This window comes from Narcine bancroftii, chromosome 1 (genome assembly GCF_036971445.1).
Source record: "Narcine bancroftii isolate sNarBan1 chromosome 1, sNarBan1.hap1, whole genome shotgun sequence".
In the NCBI taxonomy this organism is placed as follows: domain Eukaryota; kingdom Metazoa; phylum Chordata; class Chondrichthyes; order Torpediniformes; family Narcinidae; genus Narcine; species Narcine bancroftii.
In genome coordinates this window covers 253,893,445-253,905,948 of record NC_091469.1, presented here as the reverse complement: position 1 = coordinate 253,905,948, position 12,504 = coordinate 253,893,445, and the positions used below count along the sequence as shown (strand labels likewise).

At 47.4% G+C, this 12,504-nt stretch overlaps 1 protein-coding gene across 1 annotated transcript in view; it reads right to left on the bottom strand.

Annotated features, from left to right (window-relative positions):
• The window catches only part of LOC138741492 (CD44 antigen-like), a 46,458-nt gene that overhangs the window by 9,347 nt on the left and 24,607 nt on the right, over positions 1-12,504 (bottom strand). The window contains exons 2-5 of the mRNA XM_069895683.1: positions 11,310-11,475; positions 9,549-9,688; positions 8,719-8,853; positions 5,637-7,550 (exon numbers count right to left, since the gene is read on the bottom strand). Coding sequence (XP_069751784.1) covers positions 5,637-7,550; positions 8,719-8,853; positions 9,549-9,688; positions 11,310-11,475 — 2,355 coding nt within the window. The remainder of the gene's footprint in view (positions 1-5,636; positions 7,551-8,718; positions 8,854-9,548; positions 9,689-11,309; positions 11,476-12,504) is intronic.

Here is a 12,504-nt window from a genome sequence, read left to right as displayed (position 1 = left end):
TGACTGTGAAATATTGCTTCGGATGTTCAGTGGATTATAAAGTAAGGCTTGGCTTGTCTAACAAAGACAAAGGTTGGGTTTTTCTTCAGCTCCCGGAGGCCTTGAGACTGTGAACTGTCAGATGGATTCACGGCAGGCAACAACCAGCCCTTAGTGAGAACACAGAACATTACAACACAATACAAGTCCTTCATCCCATATTCCTTGGCGTGCACCTGGTGGAGAATCTCTTCTGGTCCCCCAACACCAGATCCATTGCCAAGAAGGCCCAACAACGCCTTTACTTCCTGCAGAGGTTGAGGAAAGTGCAGCTTCCACCCTACACCCTCCACCCTCACTACATTCTACATTGAGACCTGGTTTGGAAACTGGACCATCCCAGAAGGCAAGTCCCTGCAGCATAGAATAAGGACTGCTGAGGGGATCATCCATTGATGCACATTTATAATGATTGTTGTTTGTGGAAAGCCATAAACATAGTGAAGGACTCCACACACCCCTCCCACAATCTATTCTCCCTCCTGCCATCCAGGAAGAGGTACTGAAGTGTTCAGGCCTACACAACCAGATTGAGGGATAGCTTTCTCCCCTAAGCCATAAGGCTTCTAAATTCTGGTGACACAGAGGTAGCATATATAATATGACATTTATAAGTGATGTGTTATTTATAAAAAAGTTTTGATGTAATTTAGCCCTGTAAATAAGCAGCTGCACAGCCCAGAGAAACGCTATCTCGTTTTCACTGTACCTTGCAAAGTTTATGGTATGACTGACAAATAAACACAACTTGACTTGACTTGTAAACCTACAAGAAGGCCTATCAATCAATCTAATCCTTTCCTACCTCACATCCAAAATCCTCTACTGTTCTTCCATCCAAGTGAGAGGCTTTAGACTCCTATTGTACCAGCCTCCACCACCTCCTCTGGCAAAGCATTGCAGGCATCCATCACTCAATGTAAATAACCTGCCACTGGCATCTCCCCTAATCACTCAGCTTAAACAAATGTCCTATGTATTTGCTATTATCGCCCCAGAGTAAAGGTGCTGGCTGACCACCCACCCTATCAATGCCCCTCGTAATCTTATATTCCTCTATTAAGTTACCTCTCATTCTTTGTTGCTCCAAAGAGAAAAAGCCTGGCTCTGTCAACCTTGCTTCATGAGACATGTTCTCCCATCCATTCTGGGAGATCCCTTCTCGAAATCATCTCCATCCTTCCTGTAATGAGGCTGCCAGAACCGAACACAATACTCCAAGTGTGGTCTGACCAGCTTTGACGGTGGAGGACAATGCTCGAGAATGGGGCGTGGTTGAGTATGCAGTACAATACTCTCGCGTGAGGCTACCCTCGTCTAGCATCACAAGAGAGTAGCGTGCCGCATATCTCAAGTGCGGGAACATGTCGGAATTTGAAATTGAAAGTACAGATTCAAACCATCGTAACTTTGAAAACTCACAAGTCGGACCATTGTAAGTAGGGGAGCACCTGTAGCCTGACACTGATCCCATTCATATTCACCCAACATCCCATAAACTCTCCACAAGTTCACTCTCACACTGGGAGTAATTTACAGTGGCCAGTTAACCTAAATCAGTGGTTCTCAACCTTTTTCTTTCCACTCACAGACAACCTTAAGTATTCCCTATGCCATCGGTGCTCTGTGATTAGTAAGGGATTGCTTAAGGTGGTATGTGGGTGGGAGGGGAAGGTTGAGAACCACTGCTCTAGACCCAATTGTTACTGAAATATTTTGCTTGAGAAAAATTGTCAATAGCCCATTTCCTTTGGAGTTATGAAACCATGCACATAGTGAGTCAATTAGGGACGATTAAAACAGTGGTTTTCAACCTTTTTCTCTCTGCCCATGTACCACCTTAAGCAATCCTTTACTAATCACAGAGCACCTATGGCATAGGGATAACTTAAAGTGGTATGTGAGTGGAAAGAAAAAGGTTGAGAACCACTGCCCTAGATCATCTTTGAGATGTGGTAAGACATCAGGGAAGAAAACAGAGCGCCCTGTCACAGGTAGAACACGAAACTCAACACAGATAGCAGCAGAGGAGGGGAATATCTACAAGATCATTTTTTAGAGCAGCTAGTTGATGCGCCCATGAGGGAATAAGCTGTACTGGACTGCGTGTTGTGTAATGCACCAGAGGTGATTAAAGAGCTTAGAGTAAAGGAAAAATTGGTGGGGGTGGGGGGGGGGGGCAGAAATCACAATAGCATGGAGTTCAAGTTGAGATTTAAAAAGGAGAAAGTAAAGTCAGACATGGTATTTCAGTGGAGTAAAGGGAATTTCAGTAGCATGAGAGTGGAATTGGCCGAAGTAGATTGGCAGGCAGCACTAGTAGGGAAGGCGGCAGAGCAGCAATGGATGGAGTTTCTGTAAGAAATGTGGAAAGTGAAGGATAAATACAGACCAAAAGTAAGGAAATATTCAAATAGAAAAATGTCACAACTGTGGCTGACGAGGGAACTCAAAGCCAACGTGAACACAAAAGAGAGGGCAAAAAAGGAAGCAAAAATTAATGGGAAGATAGAGGACTGGGAAGTTTTTAAAAACTTGCAGAAGGTAACTAAAAAACTCGTAAGGAAGGAAAAGAGGAAGAATGAAAGTAGGTGATCAAATAATATCAAAGAGGATACAAAAAGCTTCATTAAGTAGATAAGGTAAAAGAGAGGTGAGTAGATTTAGGACCACTGGGAAATAACGCTGGAGAAATAATGTGAGACAAGGAGATGCAGAGAAACAAAATGAATATTTCGCATTGCTGTTCGCTGTGGAAGGCATTAGCTGTGTGCTGGATGTTCCAAGGGTATCAGGGAAGGGAAGTGAGAATAGTAACTATTGCAAGGGAGAAGGTGCTCAGAAAGCTGACTGGTCTAAGGGCGGATAAGTTTCCCTGTCCAGATGGACTGCACCCTTGGGCCCTGAAAGAAATAGTGGTAGAGATTGTGGAGACATTGGTAATGATCTTTCAGGAATCAGTAGATTCTGGCATGATCCCAGGAGGCTGTAAAATCGCAAATGTCACCCCACTATTCAAGAAGGGAGGGGCATGGCTGAAAGGAAATTATAGACCGGTTAACCTGACGTCGGTGGTTGGGAAGATGTTGGAGTTATGGATGAGGTTAGGGAGTACTTAGAGGCACATGACAAGATAGGCCATGATTTCCTTAAGGGAAAACTTACTTGACAAACCAATTAAAATTCACTGAAGAAATGACCAGCAGGGTAGATAAGGATATGCAGCTGATGTTGTGTAATTGAATTTTCTAAAAGGTCTTTGACAAGATGATGCACATGAGGCTACTTTACAAGATAAGAGCACATGGAGCAACAGCAAACATACTAGAAGGAGTAGAGCATTGGCTGATTGGCAGGAAGTGGAGAGTCAGAAAGCGGGGATCATATTCTGGTTGGCTGGCAGTTGCTAGCGGTGTTTCACAGGGGTTGGTGTTGGGACAACTTCTTTTTATGCTGTATGCTATTGATTTGGATTATGGAATTAATGGCTTCTTGGCCAAGTTTGCAGATGATACAAAGGTAGGTGGAGGAGTGGGTAGCGTAGAGGAAATGGGGAGGCTGCAAAAGAACTTGGACAGTTTAGAAGAACGGGCAGAGAAGTGACAAATGAAATATAATGTTGGAAAGTATACGGTCATGCATTTTGGTAGAAAAAAATAAACAAGTAGACTATTTATTGAATGGGGGGAAAAATTGAAAATGCCCAAATGCAAAGGGACCTGGGAGTCCTCGTTCAGGATCACCTAAAGGTAAACTTGCAGGTTGAGTCGGTGGTGAAGAGGGCAAGTGCAACGCTGGCGTTCATTTCAGGGGGAATAGAATATAAGGGCAGGGATGTAATGCTGAGGCTTTATAAGGCACTGGTGAGGCCTCACATGGAGTATTGTGAGCAAATTTGGGCTCCTCATTTAAGAAAGGATGTGCTGACAATGGAGAGGGTTCAGAGGAAGTTCACAAGGAAGTTGATTCTGCAAATGAAAGGGTTATCATATGAGGAGCGTTTGACAGCTCTTGTTCTTGTTGAAATTTAGGAGAATGAGGGGGAAATGTAGAAATGTTGCTTCCCCACGGTAGGAGAGTCTCGGATAAGAGGACTCAATTTCAGTATTGAAGGGCGTCCACTTAGAAAAGATGCAGAGAATTTTTTTTAGCCAGAGGGTAGTTAATCAGTGGAACTTGTTGCCACAGACAGTTGTGGAGGCCAAGTCATTCGGTGTATTTAAGGGAGAGATTGATTAACCAGAGCATCAAAGGTTATGGGGAGAAAAGCAGGCAGTGGGGCTGAGCGGGAAAATGGATCAGGACAAGATTGAATGGTGGGGCAGACTCGATGGGCTGAATAGCCTATTTCTGTAGACCCTATGGAGCTGTGAGGCAGCAGCTCAACCTGCTGCGAGGCTTGTCTTTATTTCAGTATTTGCGCACATCGAGCCATGCCCTGAATGTCGGTGGTTACAGTGCAAGCTGATTCTTCTTCAAACAATGGGTGCTCCTGATCTAGGCCAATGCCAGTGTCAGAGATTGGGAAAATACAGGAAGAGAATTAGGTGCAATATTAACCAGGAGTGATATGGGATGAGCCAGTATTAATTGAATGTGGAGGAAGGGAAGGGAGAGTCTGTATTCACCAAAATGTAAAGCTAGGGTTGGCCAAAACTAGATGAGTGTAAGAGGAGACAAGGGAGCTGGTATTAGATGGTTACAAGAGGTGTGTATTGATCAGGAGGGAAGGAAAACAAAGTTTGAATTGGCCAAGGATGAAGGGAAAGAGGAGGCAGGCAATATTAGTTAATAAATCGAAGGAGATGAAGAAATAATGAGAGGGGGAAGGGAACAAGAATGTGTCAGTGAAGGGAGGAGAGAGAGTTTGTGCATGAGTAGAGGGGGGAGAGAGGCAGAGGAGTGGAAGGGGTAAGGGGAGAGAGAGAGAGACAGAGAGACAGAGAGACAGAGAGACAGAGAGAGACAGAGAGACAGAGAGAGAGAGAGGGAGGGAGGCAAAGATACTCCAGAGAGAAGGGATGGGTGGAAAAGCACATATTAACCATGAGACAATGGAGCAAGGAGATGGTCTGTGTCATCCCAGAGGGCTGGGATGAAAGATTCTGTGCTAAATTGGAGTGAGAAAATGGGGAGAGCACCAGCATCGACTGCGAACAGAGTGGAAGGAAGAGCCTGGTACAAACCAAGAGTGAGGGGAGAGCCAGTGTGAGTGGTAGGGGATAAAGGAAGGAGGGAGCCAGGAATGGGAGAAGGATGGGAGCGGAGCAGAGAGCCGGGAGTTACAGCAGGAATGAGAAGGTCCATGTTTGAGATAGGGGTTGTCCATTGGCCCTGAATGGAATATACTGATGTTAATTTTCATGGTCTTGTAACTGGAGGTTTATTATCACGTTATTAGGGATTTAAAGTTATAACCATGATATGTAGTGGATGTTTGAGAAACACAGGGAGAGAATAAACCATGGTATGAAATTACGAGATACTAACTTGATATATACCAGGGGTCGATCGGCCTCAAAGGGCGGGCTTTATGGGAGAACAATGTGTAGAGGCAAGCAGAAAGGCAAGCAAATAAATCTCAAAGGCAAATTCACCTTTCTGTTGTTGGCCCACTGTGCTGAGCACTATTTGGTGAGCTCGGCTGGTCAGCAGAGATGAGGCAGTGGATCCAGACACAGGCGTTGGGGAGGTTCTTGCCGTGTCTGCAGATGCAGGGCTGAGGTGCTCTGATGGAGCCGTGGTGTGTGGGGTGGGAGAGGTTGAGGGTGCTGACTGCCCTACATCTCCAGCAGTAGCTGGAGGGACAATGGAGGACCCCTCCGGTGAAGGACGCAGTGTGGAAACCAGTGGCTCCTCTGTGGAGGTGGTGGATGACCGACTGGTCGCAGCTCCAGATGGGGTCCCAGCAGCTTCACCGGCCTGTGGAGTAGTTCCAATTGAAAGATTGAGTGTGGAATCTGTGGTGGGGGGTTCACTAGTGGGTTCTGCTGCCGATTCAGTGCTTGTTGTGAACTCCGAGGAAGATTCCACAGCAGGTCCTGAGCTTGTCATGTCAGGAGTACTCCCACTTTCCACAAACAGGACTGTGGACTCCGGAGAAACCGAGATGCCATGTTCAATTTCACTACCCCACCCTGTGCTGTAATCCAAGAGGACCTCCATAGGCTCCAGGGGCAAGATCACAGAAGTACTCCTACTATCCATCGCTGGGACTTTTGACTCAGGAAAGGGTGAGTGGGAAGGTATCTGCGTTGCTTCTGAGACAGCAGTAGCTATAAATTCCGAAAAGAGATCAGTGAGTCCTGAGCTTTCTTGGGTGCTCCCAATTTCCATGCTGAGGTCAGCTGGAGATGGTAATCCAGAAGACTCTTGCGCCCCACCTGTTGTTCCGGTTGCCTGCTGATCCAAGAGGATTTTCGAGCCAAATATCTGACTGCTGTTAGCACTTTCCTCTGGCAGGTCAGGTAGATTTGAGGTCATTGGGACTGAGGACATCCCCGCCTGATGAGTTCCAAAGATTATTGGCCTTTCGGTGATTTCATGGACCTCTAAGGTGGCCACACCAGATAAATTCTCACGTTCATCCTCAGCATTTACCTGGAAAGTTGTGAGATCCTTTGGGGTTGTGGGGAAGTCCAAACTATTTGATTCATCCTCGAGCAGATATTCCTCTGTGTTGTATCCAAGACTGTTGTCCAGTAGTACATCTGGAGGTGAAGTGGAAGCGGTGCTGACAGTGGTGGTGAGGATTGCGCCTGAGTTAAGTTCGACTTTGGTGAACTCCAAAGTTGGTGACACTTCTCGAATTAGCTCATTGTTCAATTTCTTTCCTACTCCTGCACTAGGTGTTCGGCTGCTGTCTGAAGTTGGATGGAAAGGGGAAGCAGTAGTCCAGATGGATGTGAAGCCCATATCTGGTTTGGACTTAGTGCCATGGAACTCTGTAGTTAGGGAGATTTTTTTAATGGGGTGGGCTTGCAGTTCTGCTCCTGTTGTTTCCATAACATGGAGGCTGAGATCTGGAAGCAAAGTTGAAATCAAAGGAAGGGCAGTGATCCCGGTGGTGGGCAAGTCAGTCTCAAAGGGATCTTCTGGTTTGTGGCCCCTCAGTGGCAATGATGTTGTCTCAGTGTATAGTTCTCCACCAGCAGCAGATCCCGAGCCATCCAACACCTCTCTGGGATTGCTTCCTGGGCCTGGAGATCCTGAGTGGCTGTGTAACATGTGTCCTATTCTCGTTGATGATGTGCTGAGCTTCCCAGTCAAGGCTGGACTTTCAGTGCGCACCAAACTGCTCAGTTGCTGTTCAGGGGAAGACGACTGTGTGATCAGCACCAGGAGCGAGGACTCAGCGGTTGAACGGTGGTCCATCTGGTCTGAGCTGTGACTGTCGGACTCAACAGATCTTGGCCCAATGGTCGACAATGGGCTCTCTGCTCCTGGTTCGGTGTCCATGAAGCTTCCGGGATCCTTGGCTGACTCAACGCTCGTGTACTCTGAGCGTGATTCTAAGGAAAGAAAAGCAAAAGTCAGCTTCACACCTCAGCCCACTGCACCCAGGTACCTTCCAGAAAGAGGGCCAGACTAGGAACCCACCCATCACACACAGACAACATTCATTGGCGGAGAAACACGAAAGATGCAGATACTGGAATCCTGAGCGGAGAATTGCTGGAGAAACTTCTACTGCTCTACCGTGGAGAGCATTCTGGCTGGTGGCATCACTGCCTGGTACGGAGGCACCAACTCTTAGGACAAGAATCAACTCCAGAGAGTTGTTAGCTTGGCCTGCGACACATCACATGCACCAGTCTTCACTCCATTGAGGACATCTACAAATGACAGTGCCTCTATCCTCAAAGACCCCATTACCCAGACCATGTCCTCTTTACCGTGAAGAAGGTACAGGAGCCTGAAGATGAGCACTCAGTGGCACAGGGTCAGGTTCTTCCCACTGCCTTCAGATTCCTGAATGATAACAAACCATAGACACTGCCTCACTTTGTCTATTTTTATTTATTTTGTAAGCTGGTTTTATATAAATGATTGCACTGTGATTGTGACATGTTCATGACAATAAATTCTGATTCCAGCATTGTAGTATTCAATGCCCACACGCACACATGCCCACACCCACACGCACTCACATACACACACACACGCACACACCCACACGCACACAAACATGCACATGCACACACCCACACACACAAGCTCATGCCTGTGCATGCAAACATGCACACGCGCGCGCGCGCGCACACACACACACACACACACACACACACAGCCCCCCACGCATGCACACACATACACTAGCACAAACATGCACTCGCACACATAATCATTATGTCCATATTATACATGGTAGATTGTTCTGAATCTAAAAAAAGGCTAAAAATATCCATGATATAAATAGCTGGTGAATCTGAGTTCATAAAGTTTAATGATGTCCATTATCCATAGCAGATTAATTTTGCAGACAGTTTTACCCTTGTACATTTCAATTTTGCATCATGGTGGGAAGATATGATGAGTGAAACATCAGGCATGCCCAATAATTGTGGAATGAATAACAAACCGTAGTTCTCTATTAAACAGTGTCCTGCAGTATATTCAAAGTTACAGACACAGGGAATTGGCAGAAGCTGCCAGCCAAGCTGCAAGCTCCAGAGATACCTGTGGTGGTCAGTGAGCTCATGGCCATTCTTTCCCTTGAGACGGTTGGAAGGTTGTAATTCTCGGTTAACTGTAGATGAGGTGAACCAGTGGATGTGGCTGAATGTGAATTGTCAGGCACACAGTTTTTGTCATCTGAATAATAGAAAAATCACTGTTCAGTGTTAATATTAAATTCTCCCACTACACACAAACACACACGGACACACATACACACACTCTTACAGACACACACACACTCACACTTGCACACACACTCACACACGCACATACGTGCAGACACATACCCATATACTCACACACACACTCACCCATGCACCCACACACACACACTCACACACACTCGCATGCGCACACACACACACACACACACACACACACACATGTGCACACGCACATACAGACAGACCTGCACTACACACCCACACACATGCACACAGACATGCACAAACACACCCCTGCACTACACACACACTCACACACACACTCATGCACACACACGCATGTGCACACATACATACACACACTCCTGCACTATACACCCGACACGCACACATGCACACAGTTGTGCACAAACACACCCCTTCACTACACATATGCATGCACACACACACTTACACGCACACACACACATAGTCATGCACAAACACACCCCTGCACTACACACACACACACACACACTCCACCCAACTCCCTACCCCCCCATAAACAGCTGTTTTAACTTACAGAGAACAGACGTATCCATCAGAGAACAGACATCCACTACTGCCCTTTACAATGACCCCATCAGACCCCATCGTGTCAGACTCTGCTGAACATTAGTTACCCACCTGTCCCTGTAAAGCAGAAAGTATCAAACTTCAAGTTCTGTGGCCATGAATCTGTGTAGATCCCAATGAGATTTTTCCTACAAGACGGGTGAGCATGGACTCGAGGGAGAGCAACCAGACCATCCTGAATCCACCCATATCTGTGGGGTGAGGTAAAGTAGTGCAGTATCAATGTCTCCAATTACCGAGCCGTGACCCCTCAGTCCAGGTGGAGATGAACCCATGCCATTTGGATATCCCGTCCACCAGACTGCAGATGATTACACGGAGCAGATTTGTTCTGGCAATTGTCTTCTGCCACCCAAAACCCATCTGAAATGTTTCTCCTCCCTTTTCTCCCTGCTTCTCTCCCCTTGATTCTCTCTTTTTCTATCTTCCTCTCTCCAGCTCTCTCCCTCTTCTGCATCACCTTCTCCCCTTTCTCTCACTGTTTCCCCCCTCCTCTCTCTCAAACCTCTACCTTCCTTTTCCCTCTTTCTTTTATCTCTCCCCTTTAATTCCTCTCACACCCCCCCATCTCTCTCTCTCTCTTTCTCTCTCTCTTTCTCTCTCTCTCTCTCTTTCTCTCTCTCTCTCTCTCTCTCTCTACATCTATCTTCTATCTCATTCCTTTCATCCTTGCTCAGCATGCTTGCTCAGGGCTCTGTTCAAATGTAGAAACCTCTCCTTCACCTTAACCGGAATTATGGAATTATGCACAGCTCCTGGAGCATGAGGGGCATTACTCCTCTAAAACTAAGAGGCGACCTGAGGTGACTTTCGAATATTAAGAGATGGCCTTGCTGGTGAGTGTACGGAGATCTCACCAAGCCAGGGGAATCGGTTGCAAGAGAAGGTAACAACTCGTTCAGGAAGCTGTTTCCTTTTAATCTGGCAACAGAGTTAAAAGGCTAAGAGCGACTGAGTCAATTTGCCAGGTTGATACTAATCTGGACATCTAACTTAGCCCCATGGCTAAGAGTGTCCAAAACCGGTGGGCCTACCTTGAAGATGAGAGGGAAGAGGTTTAAAGGGGATCTGAGAGTATATGTTTCACTGAAGAGGGCAACATCTGGACAGGTACTTCAATGAGCAGGGAACACCCAGGAGACTGCCGATGCTGAAATCTGGAGCAACTAACAACCTGCTGGAGGTACTCGGGGCGGGTCGAGCAGCATCAGTGGAGAAAAACAAAGGTCGAGGTTTCGGGCTGGAGCCCTCCTTCGAGATTTGATGTGTATCGATGAAGGGTCCTGACTTGAAAGGTTGGTCACTGATGCTGCTCAACCCATTCAGTTCCCCCAGCAGGTTGTTTGCTGGACTCGAATAAGCAGGGCACAGAGGACTATGGAATACAGGCCGGTGGAACCTGTTCCTATGCTGTGCGACAGGGCAGCATGGTTAGCACGGCGGTTAGAACCATGCTGTTACAGCACCAGTGATCAGGACCAGGGGTTGACTCTGGAAGGAGTTTGTATGTTCACCCTGTGTCTGTGTGGTTTTTTCCCCGGTGGGGTTCAGGTTTCCTCCCACCACTCAAAACATCCCGAGGGGTGTAGGTCAATTGGGTGTGATTGGGCGGTGGGGGCTCATGAGGCGAAATGGCTGTGAGTCTAAAAGAAAAAAAACTCTGACGAAACCTGCATAATATCAGAGTTGGTCACCTTCTCTTTGGCTGAGTCGAATAACCTGTCACTGGCAATTCCTTTATCCACCAGTGGGGGTCAGGCTATCTCTGCTATCCTGAGAAAGGAAGGCCCTCCCTCCCTGAGGTCTCCTTACCTGCAGGATTCGTAGCCTGATGCATGCGCCCACTTCAGTTGCTGGAGTGTGGCTAACGTATACCCATGAGACTCGCAGAAGGCTACTGCAGCCTGGAAGTCCAGTTTGTAGCGGGTACCAGCCTCCATCTGAATGATTCCTGGGTTCCTGCACTTCATCGTCACATCTGGAAACGGAATTATAGGCTGTTGTGGCACGCAATAGTGCAGGTGTGACCTCACTCGATGTATAGGCTGGCCCGCCTCCGACCCTGCAACTCCTCCCCATAAGATTCCCAATTGAAGCTGGTCACCCTAGATTCCTCCCTCCATATCAGCTTTGGATCTGGGCCAACATGTAGAGACTTGACTGATATTTCTGGATATTAAAGCCTTTAATCACTTGTTTTGAGTCTGCTTGTGGCTACTGATTGCAATTTAATATCCAGAATACTTGGCATGGACAAGATGATCCAGGTAATACAGTAGGAGACTGACCCCGGGGATCCAGGGGCCTCTGTCAAGTTTGATATGTGGCTGCACTGTTTAAAGGCCTACACGAGACACCACAAGATCTCCTCAGACAGTGACAAGTACGATCTGTTCTTTTCATCGGTTGGCCACCAAGCGAACCAAATAATACAGGACTGGGAAAAGGACAAGGACGCGATGGCCCGGCTGCGGCAGCAACACGGTGCTGCCATGAACTCAATGTATGCATGTTACCTCCTGGTCACCCAACACCAGGCCGAATGGTGATTTTGTCGACAACTTTATGAGGGCCATGAGGGAGCTGGGACGAGCCTGTGGGTGCGAGGATGTGACTGCGGTGGTCTACCAAAACGATCCCATCCGTGATGGGTTAGTGGCCAGCTTTTGCTCAAACTACATCTGTGTGCGACTCCTGGAGAAGGGTAATCAGACGTGCAGTGGGCTCGATCACTGGAGGCAGCCCAGAAGAATGCAGAGAGGCCTGCTCTGCAAGCCACACAGACATCAGGTGGGGAGCACGGGCGCCACTACCTTGGGTTTGGGGACCCTGACTGCCGCTGCCGAGCACACGAGGTGCAACTACTGCGGCCAGACCAAGCGTCCAAGGAAGTATTGCCTGGCTTTCAGCACGACTTGCTCGATCTGCAGGAGGAAGGGGAACCATGCCAAGGTATGCCATTCTAAACCTCTCTCCAGCAGCACCACGTTCGGACCTCAGCCGCATC